The following is a 14,847-nucleotide window of genomic DNA, read 5'->3' on the forward strand; positions in this document are numbered from 1 at the left end:
CCCCCCCGCCTCCTACACAGTGCAGGTGCACGCCACCAGGTCACCCAAAAGGTGGCGCCGGGGACGGGGACGGTGTAGGCATTCACCTCAAGGAGACCTTGTTCCAGAAACACATACTTTGTGGACCATTTTGTGAGGAATTTAATGATCTGACCTGTTTCTTCAGATGAAGCAGAGATGACAATAATCCTGCTTTGCAGAGTTGCTGTGAGGACTGGAGACAGCATGTACGTGTTAATTCCCCAGCAGAGTAGACATGCAATAAACAGGAGCTGTTTCCTGTCACTACCCGCTGCCGTGCACTCCGAGAGGAGTGAGGATGGAGTTCTTATACTCCCTGTCAGAGAGAAGCAGGTTGGTGCTGGACAGAGTGCAGCCGTCCACACCACGTGGGAAACTGTGCACAGCCCACCGAAAGCAGAGCTTCCGTGGAGCTACTTAGTAATGGACCACTGTAATCTCTTGTATAACACCATACACTATAGGCTGGGACTTTTTGTTTGTTTTTGTAATTTTGCTATAGAACACATGTGCTTTCCAGCAAGAGGAAGAAAAGAGAGAGAGAGAGAGTGAGGAAGCACTCCCAGATGCATGGCCACATGGCAATCCCTTCTCCACTCCCCTCTCAGGACTTCGGACGCACACACACGTGCGCGCACACACGTGATCCTGGTGTATTTCTCAGGCTCCTGGATCTGGGACCTCCCTTGGTCAGCCGTGTGGGAGCCAGCCACCTTTACCCCACCAGCTGGCTCCGTGATGACACTTTTTAAGAGCTTCCTTTCCCTCATTGCACCAATGCAAAAGCTACTGGTATACTCTTCACACGAAATAGTGAGTTAATTATATGGACACAGGTGGTGTGGAGGTTAAGGTGCTGGATCCCACATGGTCAACTGTATCATTTGAGTCCTGGACCTAGCAGCTTGAAAATCATGCGGGCACATGTGCGTGTGTGCCCAAAATCCCGAGAGGAGGGTGGAGGAGAGGGGACTGCAGCATGGCTCCCCCATGATGGGTGATTTCTCACTTTCCCCCCTTTCTATCTCTCTCTGGTGAACACATGTGCTCCCCCCCTATGGCAAACTAAAAAAAAAAAAAGTAAATTAATTATAATAGGGTTTGGTTTTGCTACCTCAGAAAGTTTCAATATAATTGAGTGTTAATCTTCAAAGGTAGCAAAATAATTTATTCTTTTCTTTAATTTTTTATTAGTGATATTTTACTAATTAATAAAACAATTATAAAGGTAATATATGCTATTTGTTTAAAGTTAAAATTGTAGCAGAAATGAAACCTGAGATCTCTATTCTAGTCTCCTGCAGTCCTTCTCTTCAGAGACGATGGTGTACATTTCCCACGCCCTCCTCTGCACACACAAACACATCTCTTTACACAGGGGAACCATCGCATTGTTACATAATTTATGTTCACTACGCAATGTATTTTAGACACAGTCGTACCTAAATAGCTACTTCATTCCTTAAACCTGAGGACCAGACTTAGGAAGACAGCCGAAGCTAGCGTGGTGGCGTGTCCCAGTTCTCACTGGGCTTTGCAGGGACTCTCGCACCACACACCTCACGTGGGCTCCCGGGGGGTTCTGTGCCGTGAGACTGCCTCCGCCTGGTCCCGACCGAGCTACTACTGCAAAGCGGTTCGCTCCCACGAACCCTATTGATACATGTCAGGTGAATTAGTCCCTCAGGTGTTTCCACTACCGAGAGGGGGCAAAGATGAGATCATTTTCTTCTGCTCAAAACAAAATATATTGATGGGACAGTGTTATTCGCTGTCCTTTTCCTCTAAGTTTGGGACCAGTTGGAAATAGACATTGGCGTCAGGGATATAAGTGTAAGAATTATTATGAATAAAACTGAGTCAGAAAATGCATCTTATGCCTATGGCTACGAGGCTCCCTGGACACCTTCTCCTGGAGTTGAAGCTACTTAGCTCAAATCAAAGGCCACCCCATGCAATCTGCCCTGAATTTTGCTAGGGAAAGGGGATGCACCTGTCGGGAACCCACTGCAAGGGTGAGAGGAAGCAAGGTCCACAGAGGAATATCCCCTGAACGCGTAATGCCAGCACGCAGTCAAGTCGTTTGAGAGTTCCCCCCCCCCAAGCGGCTACTCTTCACCCCTTGGGAGCAAGGGATTAGATGATTTTCCTAATCTGGGCCGGAGGGCTGCTGCTGCCACCCTGCTGGCTCAGAGAATGTGGGGGGAGAGGACAGAGGCTAACCCCTCCACTTGTGTGACAATCTAAGAGAACAATCCCCTGTAGAGATCCTTAGAGGCACCTGAAAATCATAAGATTTTAGTGAACAGTGAAAATACGAGTGGGGCCTCAAAAATATACAAAAAAAGAAACTAAAGTACAAATTCACTTTGGTGAAGAATAATGTGAAATCCATGCGTAGTTTTTTTTTTTTCAATGTAAATGTTCTCCATGAATATTTTAAAGAGCCTCCAACATTTTCTAATGGATCAGGAATCCTACAGATACGGTGACAATGCCACTTACCATCTGGAGTGGGACCTTAATGAGAGAGTGCTTCCTGGGGACACCCTGTGCTGGGTTTAACCGGGAGGAATGGTCACCCTGCCTTCTGGGCCGTCCGAACCAACGCATTTAGGGTCCTCCATATGTATCCTGCCCAGAACGCTGAGTTTTTCTTGGGTGCTTTAGAACCCCTAAAGTATGATCCAGGGATGAGCTCAAGGATATTCACAGCCTGGCAGTACTCATTCGCGCCATGGATTTAATTTGTAACTTCTGTACTCGCTGCTTTTGGCTACAGCAGAGACTAGGGAGTGCAGTAGAGTGCCTTCCGTCCTCGCGTCTCTCCCTTTGGCCATCAAGCAGGAGAGCATGGTCTGTGTGTGTCCTCGCTGTGTAACGAGTGACCAGACTCAGCCGCTTCGCTGCGTTAGGGGCCCACGCACAGCTCGCCGGTCCCTGCTCGGGGTGCCACGTAGCCGCAGCCCGGGTTCGTGGGCTGTTTGCTCCTGAAACTCGGGGCTCCCTCCCGCGCCCGTCGGTGGCAGAACTCACTTCCCCTTCCAGCAGGAACGAAGCCTGTTTTCTCGGTGGTGATCCGCAGGGCCCACTCTCCACACCTGCAGGGTGCTCTTAGATCCTTGCCATGAGGCTGTCTCGGTGGTAGTTTCAACATGGCCAGTTTCTTCTTCGAGTGAGCATCTCTCTGACTTCACAGATCTCCCTTCAGAGGTCTCCTCCGATTAGGTCAGGCCCACCGGGGATAATCTCCCTTTGACTAACTTCTAGGGACCTTATGAGGTACCTGGGCAGGACCTCTTCACCCTAGCCAGGCAAGGCAGCCTAGCCACAGGAGTGAAATCCCATCACGCTAACGAGTTCCACTCGCGGTCGGGGGAGGGGATAACGTCGGTTACGTAAACCGGGGAAATAACGCTACCACGTAATTTGACCTCTGTAAAGTTAACTGTCTAGCCACCACCCCAGGTTCTGGTATGGCTCTTCATCTTCCCATTCTTCACCTACGGTGATGATGCCACATGCATGACAGATGTATGTCTAGTATGTTATTGTATGTCAGTGATTCAAACTTTGTCTCGACATACTAGACATGCTTTGTCGTTGTATGTCAAAGTGATTCAAAATGCCGACAGGCTGTGTCATATAGTATGTTTAAGGAATTAGTCACTACGTGATATTCTAGAGAGCTATTTATTGACATGAAAGGATTTTCAAAAAATATTCTCAAGAGAAAACAAGTCGGAAAGATACATGCAGTAAAATCCCATTTTTCATTCCACTTTAGGTAGAAAAAAAGGAAGGAAGAAAGGTGGGAAAGAAGGGAGGGAGATATTGATAGCAGTTGGGTGGATTTTTTAATTTATTAATAACTGTTTTATTTAAAATTGTCTCTTCAGAATTACTCCTGTAGTGAAATATATCTATTTTTTGGAGAGGTTTTAGCTATAGGGCACATGTGCTTGCCAGAAAGACAGAGAGAAACAGAGATCGAAAGCGCGAAATACACCCCCCGCCCCGGGGATGGCCCTACCGCAATCCCTTCTCCTCTTGGGATCTTGGGCACAAAATACACATCCGGTGTGAGTTTAAGCCCCCGGGTCCAGGACTTGAACTGCTGTCGACTACATGGGAGTCCAGCAACATAGCCATTACACCAACTGCTGGTCCCAAAATATAATTGTGAATGAAGAGCACGGGCGCTTTCTCCCAGAGGGTGCAGGAGAAGAATGAACATTTTTCATTCAGTGTAACTATCTTGGCTTCCCGAGCTCCGTGTAATACATGGATGCTGTTTTGTGGCCCTTTTATTTTGAAGAGGAAGATTAAAATACACTATGATTTCTTGCTGTTGATTAGAGAGCTGAGAAGAAAGCAACAGAATGAGATTCGGTGAACATATACAAAGTGTGGCTCACTCACGGGGAAATACTGAATCACGACTATAAAACGAAGCAGCGCCGAGGTGGCAGGGGCACCTCCGGGAGAGCTCTGGAGGTTATTAGCAGGGGCGTCATTGGGTATGAGTCGGTAACGCAGGGTCTTAAGTACAAGCAAGAGGCAAATCTCGTGGAGCACGGGGTCGTACTCAGAGAATTCGGTACATAAATTAGCCAGCGATTTACAAAGTGCAGAAGCAACCAGTAAAATATATTTTCACTAATGCCAAGGAAAAGAGAAGAGGATTACATGATTATATTGCTCAAATTAATAACATTTTAATTACTGTGTCTGGACTAAGGGACATTAACAGTTACAATGAGAAAGATACAGACTACAATAATTAAAATATTGTAAATAATGAGAAATCATTCAACTCTTAACTATATGGCAGGGTGGTGAAGCCCTCTGACTTGTCTAACATAGAGACTAAGACCATTAAAAAACAGGCTGAAAAGAGACTAAAGATAGGCTGCTGTCTCTTTAAAAGCCGACTTCACTCAGTTTATAAGGTATGCTTCCGTTTAACATAAATTTCATGAAAACTGAAAAATGCTCATCCTCGATAAATTTTGGACCATGATTATGTAGAGCATTCAAAGTGTAAGTTATAATTTTGTCCTTTACTTACTTATTTAATTTTTGCTATAAGGCACATGTGCTTGCCAGAGAGAAAGAGGCGGAGAGAAGGAAAGTGAGAAATCAACCCTGGGGGATGGCCACGCGCAACCTTTCTTCCCCGTTTCCTCTTGGGGTTTGGGGCATGCCGGCACATGTGCCCAGGGTGTTTTTTGAGCCACCAAATCTGGGACTTGAATTGTGCAATTGGCCACGTGGGATTCCGCTGCCTTAACCACCACACCCTAATTTTGTACTTTAAATTTATGATTTCACAAGACTCTATATTTAATGCCTATATTAATATAAACTAGGTCCAGCCTGGTGATAGTCAGTAGCAAACTAAAGTACAGTGGTGGAAGCCACGTGACTGATCATGGGGTTCAGCTACCCTGGTGGATCTGAAAACATGCCAGCTCCAATGTATGTGCACATGCCTATGAGCCTGGCCAGGCATCCGTACATGTGCCTAGGAACCTGGCCAGATGTCTGCACACATGCCTGGGAGCCTGGCACGTGTCCGAGCACATGTCTGGGAGCCTGGCACGTGTCAGTGCATGTGCGAGCCTGAGTGCGCATGTGCCCACGAGCCTGGCCATGTGTTCCAGCACGTGCCTAGGGGCCTGGCAGGTGTCTGCGCACGTGCCTACGGGCCTGACTGGTGTCTGCGCATGTGCGAACCTGAGTGCCCACGTGCCTACGAGCCTGGCCAGGTGTTCCAGCACGTGCCTAGGGGCCTGGCAGGTGTCTGCGCACGTGCCTACGAGCCTGACTGGTGTCTGCGCATGTGTGAGCCTGAGTGCGCACGTGCCTACGAGCCTGGCCAGGTGCCCGCACACGTGCCTACAAGCTTGGCCATGTGACTGTGCCCATGTGCTTAGGAGCCTGTTCGTGCTCACGCACATGCCAACCTGCCTGGCCAGGCGAAGTACATGTGCCTAATACCCTATGAGCTGGAGGGCTGCAAGAAGGGGATCCGGGAATGAGCAGATCCTGTCAGGGTGCTTTCGCGCTCTGCATGCGCATTTGCTATCATTCCTAGAAGTTAAAATAAGCTTTAAAAAGCATAAAAGCTATCATTTCATATGAACTAGATCTAGGTAGGAGGTTTTATATTCCCCTCAAGAGTATTTGTGCTAAAACAGGAGTCCCACAAATATTTAGGGCTGATATATTAGGTAATCCAATCTGAAAAACTGATAGCTGCATCGTTAAAGCTTATGTTATAAAAGTGATAAAAATGACAAAACAGTAACAGTTTTGTAGGCTTCAGTCCCTTTCCAGAACACATTCACACGTCCTTGCTAGAATAATTTGGTTCCTAAACGTTGTGAGAAACGGACCACACGCAGGATTTGGGGTAGGAGGGTACGGGGCTAGCTGCGCAGATTAGCCTGTGCGTGGGTGTCCCAGGCGCTCCCTGTCGCAGTCGCCACCCACAGGGTTACAGAGGACAAAGCGCACTTCCAGAAAACTGTCATGAACGGTCTAGGAGGTGCTTCATCCCATGGCTGAGGAATTTTCAGCACCTCCCGTTTTGAATTCTTCGCTTTTTAAAATGGCAAATGATTCCACGGCCAGCAGTCTCATGTATGCAGCGCTTAGACGGGACGCTGTGAATTCTTGCAGGAATCATTTATGTGTACAGTAGGCCTTTTTCTAGAGGGGAGAAAGGGTGTGCTTTTTGTTCTGTTTTGCTGACATTTTTAATTTACCTAGCTGGGTTGTAAGGTCCCTGATAGAATCAGATCTAGCGCCTAGTCGGTATTTCATAAATTTTGATTAAATAACAAATGCATAAATGTTGTTAGCCAATTAATTTTGTATGAAACTAAACATTTTTATTCATAGTCTTATGATTTTACTGGAAGAGGGACTAAACAATTACCTTGGAATTTTAAACACATCTAATCTTCAAATTCAGAAAAAGTTCTTTTGCTTTAAATACATTTTATTACTTTCTTCTAAGTCACTTAACATTTAAAAGTTGTAAATTTAATACATGTTGTGATGAAGACTTGGAAAATAAAGAAATTAACAAGAAATTAAAAATAGAAATCTCCTATAATTCTGCCATTCAAAGAAACTAACAATATTAGACTTTTATTGTACGTCTGATGTTAAGGGTTTCCCCACTGTTTCATCCTCAGCACTGTACATGCTGTTAGGCTCAGAAAACACCATTTTTAATGAATACAAATGTCCTTAGTAGAAGGGTCTGGAATTGAACTGTTCTGTAGCTGAACTTTCAGTCTTACTCCCATTCTCCTCCCACTTTCCACCTGATACGTGGGTATTTTGGTAACATGGCTCTGAAAAAAATCCCTGCCAGTGTTTTTATTTCTGGGAAGGGGTTCTTAGAACTATTACTGAATCGAAAGGAAGTAACATTTTTAAATATCTTTTAATAGAAACTGACAAATTGCACTCAGGCATGGACAGCTTAGACTGCTAACAGAACAATGAGGATGCCTAGTTCATTTCATTTTCATCTGGGTCGTTTTTAAAATTTTATTTACTGGTTTTAATATGTAGTAGGTCACGTGTGCGCACCAGAGAGAGAGACAAAGTGAAAAATCTCTCTCCCAAGGGGGATAGCCACACCGCAATCTCTTCTCCCTTCTCCTCTTGGGATTTTGGGCGTGTGCAGACGTGTACCTGGTGTGTTTATCAAGCTGCTAGAGCTGGGATTTGACTTGTGGGATCCAGCCGTCTTAACCACCATGCCACTGGCTGCCCCTCATCTGGGTCCCACTTTAAACAACAGAAACCCAACAGAAAGAGTTGGGCAAAGTGAGGGAGAAAAAAACAAAACAAAGAAAATTAGCATTGTGTCTAAAAGCTTGGGAACTTTCATTTTGTCTTTCTACATTTTTAGGTCTGGTTCCAATAATGTCGTTTGCTTCCTTATCCAGATTTTCTATGCAGTTCATGCTTTTCAAGCCCGGAGTGACCATGAGCTCAGCCTCCAGGAGTATCAGAGAGTCCACATTCTCCGATTCTGTGACCTCAGTGGCAATAGGGAGTGGTGGTTAGCGGAAGCTCAGGGGCAGAGAGGGTACGTGCCAGCCAACTATCTCGGGAAGATGAGCTACGCCTGAGAGCACCAGCCTCTGCCTCAGTTTTCCGACACACTATCGACTGATTACCTCCTAAAACTGAACATCGGACCAAAAAGCAAGGGGCCTCCAGATGATATGAACTGCTACTTTGTCAAGGTCGAGGGAAGACCGTACCTCCTGCTGGGGTGACCCCATGGGTGTGTGCTAGAGCATACATGTGCCAGATACTATGCCAACAGCAGGGCAGACCGCCCAGGCCCCAGTGGCCAGCTCCTTAAAAGCGGGGATCTTCCGAAAGAGTAACTTATGAAAGGTCGGCTCTAAGGATAAGGTCTTTCAATTTCATGTGACTTTTTTATTCTAGTCTATATTGGTCTCAAATACGTTCGTTTTAAAAATATTTTTCCCTTGTATATGCATGTATGTTTACATACATACATACATATACCCTATGTCTTCTACAGTTTATACATGCATGTATATAGTAGTGGTAACACACATATGTGTAAAACAAAAACATACTAAATACACAGAAATGTAGGAATTGCCTAACAACTGACTAAAAGTTTTTGATGTGGAAGCTTTTAAAAATATTTTTAAAGGGAAAAAGAGCACTCTGTTAGCTAGGTAACAGCTGACACTGAGTGCATACTACATGCTGAACACTGTTCTAAGTGGTTTATGTGTGGAAACTCTTTTGTACTCATGATAGAAATTTGTGGCCCAAAAGTGAAGTTGTTTGGCCCAAGTCACACTGCTAGTAAGTGGTAGGGTTGGGACTCAAACCTGGGGTAGGGTAGCTGCTCCTAACCACTGACCAGGACCCCGGCTGTGTGTTCGTTTGCAATCTGCGAAGCACTGAGCGATGCAAAGAGTGAACAGTGATGAGGACCGTTCCGCCTCAGGCCCAGATGTCAGCATTTAGATTTTCAAAATTAAGGGCTACCATATTAGCTTAGAGAGAACAAAGCATCTAGGTTTATTATTATTATTATTATCTTTACTGTTATAACCATTTCTGAGCGTATACTCCTTCAAAAGCGATCTTACATGATGGCTAATGGTGCTTTAATGAGGAAGTATTTGTGGATCGCCCAATCACTTAGATGACAAATGGGGCATGTGTGTTCCATGTGCTGAGCCAAGCTGTAAATATTTTTGTTCGAACAAGACAGGCACCAAGGATAACCTCTGCTATCACGCAGCTCTAGACACGGGACTGTCATTTGGGCATCCTTCAGAGAGAATTGCCCTCTAAAGTTTCAGGCATATTTTGCCAAGACATTTTCTGAACTAAAGATGCTTCTTTGTAACAGAAAAAAGATTGAACCTGACTTTAGGTGGGCACTCAAAGACTTTAGGTATACAGGGACTTTGTTTTTAATTATTCTTTACAGACCCAATTTCAAATGAGAGTGAATTCCAGTTCACCTAGGGTTAAAGCAAAAGAAATGCACACTTGCCGTATGTGGAGATGATGAGCATGCCCCCAAACCAAAAGAGTGGGAAAATGTGGGCTATGTGTGCGTTTATATACGCTCACTTGTGTACATATAGAAGTTGTGTCCCTAAAGCTCCCAACAAAAATGAAGACATATAAGTAGCACAGGTCTGCTTCTCTGGCTGAAATAACTGGCCAGATGGACATGAGAAATGTGTCCACTTGTTGGTCCTGGGACTGATGCGTCCTGTCGGACCGCTGAGAAACCACGCCAGGAAAAGGCAGTCTGGCAGGGAGCCGCTGAGCAAAGCCCAAGGAAGCCTCCCCACTGCAGCTCTCCTCTCCTCTCCCCTCCCCTCCCACCGCAGCTCTCCTCTCCCCTCCCACCACGTTCTCTCCTCCCACCGCGTTCTCCCCTTCCACCGCAGCCGTTCCCCACCCGATGTGCTCCTAAACAACCGGGAAACTACCTTGGGACGCTTTAGGAACGCGGTTTACATTTCACTGGCCACCTAGGCTTTGCAAAAAACGTTATGTAACACCCTCATTTTCTAAGGACTTTGTTTAAAATCAAGTAAATTCTAATCTCGAGGTCATTTTATTGGGCTTTAGGGAAATAAATTCCCCAAATAGCTATGAGATGTGTAATTCTTCAAGAGGTTTAAAAGATAAAACGGTTGTGACATCAGTGTAATTTGGGATAGGTATACTAATGTAATTATTTCTTTATAGCTTTTTAAAATTAAATACTACTGTAAAGTATAGGATCCTCTGAAATCGGTATTTTTACTAAGAATGAAGGGGAGATTTTTGTAGCACTTAAAAAAAAACAAATGAACAAGTGTATGTACAGATTTTATTTAGTATATTTTAAATACAGATATTCTAAACTATCATACATAATCAAGTTGAAAAATTATAAAACATTAATCCAGTAATGTAAAATTATTCTGGGTGCTTTAATCATAAAAAAAGGCATGATGCCACTAATTGGACATTTCTTACTTTTTTTAATTTTTATTTTCATTAGTAAACAGTTCGATGAAGGCTGCATTGTGCAGAGAAATACAATGCACATTGTTAATCACAACAATGAAGCCGTTGCATGATATAACTGAGGACTGGAATGTTCTATTTTGGCTAAAATGTAGTTTTAGAGAAGGCTGCTAATTGCCTGTCACTATTCTTGGTGAATGTCGTTCAGGTGATTTGCAAACATTAGTGTTTTTGCTACTGAATCACGGAATTAAAAAATGCTTCACTCTTCCCATTAGCTTCTTGGATTTTTGTCCATGGTGAAGACCTCTCAAAGCCATATGAATAAAAGGAGGAAATCTTTCTATCTTGATATCTAAGACCACAAGAACACTCCTTATTTAAATCCTGTTTGTTTTAACTATGGCTTCGGAAGGGACTCACTGTACCATACAACACTGGGTGGGTGACACCTGCACCTCACAAAATCCAGGCTGAGTTAAACACCGGTCCATGAGAAAGTCCCGAAAATTCATTGACTGAATGGACACAGAACATGGTATTCTCTAAGGATCGATCACTGTTTTGTTACTTCCCTCCTTGCATCTACTACGTAAATACATCTACACTCAGGCACTAATGCTCTGTGATCTAAGAGATTATTCTAGTGTAGCGGATCTTCATTCGGGCTAGTCACTCGGGCTAGTGGAACTCTAGCCGAGTCTGTGGGCCGGCTGCTGCTCGCACATTTTCACGCCCTAGCCAGACACAGGCCAGAATCGCTTTAGTTTCTCAGGAAAATAAGTCGTACTTCCGTGAGCACTGGAAAGAGGCGTTCTTGTTCGGAATTCTAGGAAATGAATTCTCAGGAAATCAAATAAAGTTGATCTCAGTTTAAAAAGTAACCCAGTGATACTTAAATGTGTTTATGGCTTTCTCTAGTTGCTTCTAAAATTTTTATAATTATTCTATTAATAAAATTTTATTTTGGCAAAATGATGTATTCATGGTAATTACAATTCAACTAATAATCTCAGTGAGGCGTCAACAGTACTCCCACATCCTCGCTGGTCAGGACCACCTCCCCTGCAGATGTGAGATGCTGTCCGTTCTGTCTCACTGCCTGCTCGTCTGGGAGGGAGGACACAGAGGACCACAGGACCAACACCTGGGGGACTCCATTCAAGACTGGGTCTTCTGCTTTCAAGACGTGTTCTTTCAGTGTTTGCCTGTTCCTTTCTTTTTTAAGTCATTAAAATCTACAGTTAAATAATCTGTATAGGAAGCACAATGTACAAAAACAGAAAATGATACTGACCAAATAGTTACTAAAATGGCATTTGAACTGACAATCCTGAATGCTTACCTGTGGGCACACCTGTTTCCATCCACTCACTTAGGAGCCAATCATTTTTTGACAGCTGTGGTGGGAATACAATGCTACACAAGGCCAACCATCCTTCTCTCATATGACAAATCCTAGTGGGAAGGGGCTGGCAGGTGGCGTGATGGTTAGGAGTGCTGGATGCCCACATGGCTGATTGCGGTTCAAGTCCTGGACCTGGCAGCTTTCTCTCTCTCTTTCTCCCTCCCTCACCGGCCAAATTAAAAAACACATAAAGTTAAATAAAATAATTCTTTAAAAAAAATTCTAGTGGGAAAATAAAGCATACATCAGAAACCAGTAAAATGGAAAACTAAGCAGCTATAAAGCTGGCTGGCTACTTTCCTCCTGCTCAGTTATAAAAGTCTTGTGGCTCATTTTATGATATGAAAAAATCAAGATCTAAAAGCCACTTGACATAATTAAACTCCAATACCAAGTATATTTCTACAAAATACTAAACTGAAAAGTGTACTTTATAAAGGTCTGCATACTTAATTTATAAGTGTGTATTCTACATATACATACACGTGTTTTCTACACAGATAAATTACTTCCTGAAGTTGTGAGTCCTTTCTGAGGTACAACAGAAATGAAAAGAATTGCTTCTCTTCTCTGCCTAGCACATATTTTCCACGCTGGGAGAACATTTTCCATTCAAGTGCAAGTGAGCAGACCTCGGCAGTATTGCCGTAATCCCTGCTGGTGTTGAAGTCCCGGTGACTGCCATGGCTGGTAGGCTGAGCTTGTCTGAGGTCACTGCGCTCATTCCGGTCCAAATGGCTCTGAACCATAAGCAATGGGGATTCTGCTTTGTTTTTTTGACCCTAAAAGGAATTTAGGGGCTTATGCCAAATGGACATTTTATCAGTGGGAATCTGTTTCTCAAGGCAAAAACATCTGAAGGCAGATTTTAAAAATGTAAAGAGACATTTACTCCACATGTAAATAAGGAGATTATCTCAATACTGGATTCCCATACCATGAAAGATTTAATGCCATTCTTTAACAGAACGGCTTAAAATAATCTTCCTTTAGGAAAAGACCAAAGTTGAATTTGCAAAGCTTTATCTTTACGAAGATCATTTACCAATATATTCTACAGTATATCCTTAATCCTTACTAAGGATTGAGGAAGAGGGTTCGCGATTAGAGGTTTATGGAACGAAGATTAACAGCACTGTCCAGGTTGATGAACAAGCTGCTCACAGTCTTGTGCATGTGGGAATTCTTTGGATTAGTTTCAGGATAAATGGGTGCTAAGGAATTAGAAAATGGCTGTAGCTTTTGCTGTGAATAATAAACTATTTCTCTGGTTCAGAAAGCCTCTTATGTTAGAATGCATATGTAAAATGATGGCAGGCCAATTTGTTGACCTGCAAGAAAGGCGACAACCGAGACTGTTCACATTTTCTGCCTTAACAATGCACAAAACAATCTAAAACCTCAATCATTCAAAGGGACTTCAAAAAGTTCACGGAAAATGGACTTAACATATGAATTTATTTTAGCACAAACAGTTTTGGAAATTTATGCATACTGTTTTTCAAAATGTACATTTTCCATAACTTTTAGAAGACTCCTTGTATGGGGAGTTTCTTTCATACAAAGTTAACAAAATTAGGTGAGATGTTATTTTTTTGGACAGAAAAAATAAAATAGCTGGGGCCAGGCCTGCAGGGCAGTGGCAAAGCGCAGTGTACTGGGAGCCAGCTCTCACGTGGCTGACAGTGGTCTGAACCTGTCTGTGACTTGAAAAAACACACCAGGGAACCAGTAGGTGGCATGGTGGTTAAGGTGCTGGACACTCCCACATGGCTGACTATGGTTTGAGTCCTGGACCTGGTGGCTTGCTTTTTTATTTTTACTATCTCTGTCTGGTCAAAATAAAATAAATGAATAAATAAAATTAAATATTAAAAAAAAAGAAAAAGCACATCAGACATGCATACCCCAAATCCAGACAGATGAAGCAATGGAGGAAAAAGGATTGCGGCGCGGTGAAGCCCCATTGGGAGGGAGGCCTCTCCCTGGTGAGTGCATGTGCCCTCTAGCAATGAAAACAAAACAAAAGTCAGGGCTGGATCTTGGTAAAGCACAGCCCTGAGGAGGTTGACCTACGAGGAAAGTTTTAAGACTTGTGCTGAGAGACCTCCATGAGCACTCTGGGCACCAGCATGCCTGTGATTCAAGGATGACGGCTGGAGTGGGTTGTGGCATCAAATCCTGGTGGGGGTGCTATCTCTCACTCATGGAAGTAACAAGTAAATAAACTTTAAAAATAGCCTTTTCTTCCTTGGTATAGAAAGAATTGTCAGTGCCTACATTTCCATCCACAAAGACCCTTAGGAATGGGTGTATTTTTCAAGAATTCTCAGGAATACGCATAACCAGGATGAGAAAAATTCAGTGTTTATTGAGTATACACTAAGTGCCTATGTTACATTGGTGATGTAGGGAACAGGGGGCACCCTGAGAAAAGGATTGTATGAAAAGGCCTTGAGAGTTCTATCAGAAGATCACTCCCTAAACAACTGATGAGGTGATAAAAAAGGTGAAGATACAACACAGTTACAAGATCGGTTGTGAGAAATTTATTTCTAGGGAGTGCTGGCTGAAATGAGGGGGGTGAACACTGGGGGCAGTAGAGAGCTTCACGCTGGTCGTCTCTGCCCCTCTGGAGCCCCTCACTGGACAGGACCAACTCCTGAGGCTCTGCTAGAAGGCGAACTGCTTTTCCTTTAACTTATCAATCTTCTGAATCTTCAAACTCAGTCATTCTAATCATTATTTTCACATACAATGGAAATTATTAAACAAAAGTGTTAAAGACATATTTAAAACGAAAAAGGATCCGAATTTTGCTAAAGCATATTTAGCAACTTAAAGCAAAGAAGCCACAGAAA

At 43.6% G+C, this 14,847-nt stretch overlaps 1 protein-coding gene across 1 annotated transcript in view; it reads left to right on the forward strand.

The window, feature by feature from the left end:
• ARHGEF38 (Rho guanine nucleotide exchange factor 38) overlaps positions 1 to 11,471 on the forward strand; it is a 113,381-nt gene extending 101,910 nt beyond the window's left edge. The window contains exon 14 of the mRNA XM_006151161.2: positions 7,995 to 11,471. Coding sequence (XP_006151223.1) covers positions 7,995 to 8,180 — 186 coding nt within the window. The 3' untranslated portion in view covers positions 8,181 to 11,471. The remainder of the gene's footprint in view (positions 1 to 7,994) is intronic.
• Positions 11,472 to 14,847: the final 3,376 nt, after the last annotated feature.

Source organism: Tupaia chinensis, unplaced genomic scaffold (assembly GCF_000334495.1).
Source record: "Tupaia chinensis unplaced genomic scaffold, TupChi_1.0 Scaffold000315_1, whole genome shotgun sequence".
NCBI classification, from domain to species: Eukaryota; Metazoa; Chordata; class Mammalia; order Scandentia; family Tupaiidae; genus Tupaia; species Tupaia belangeri.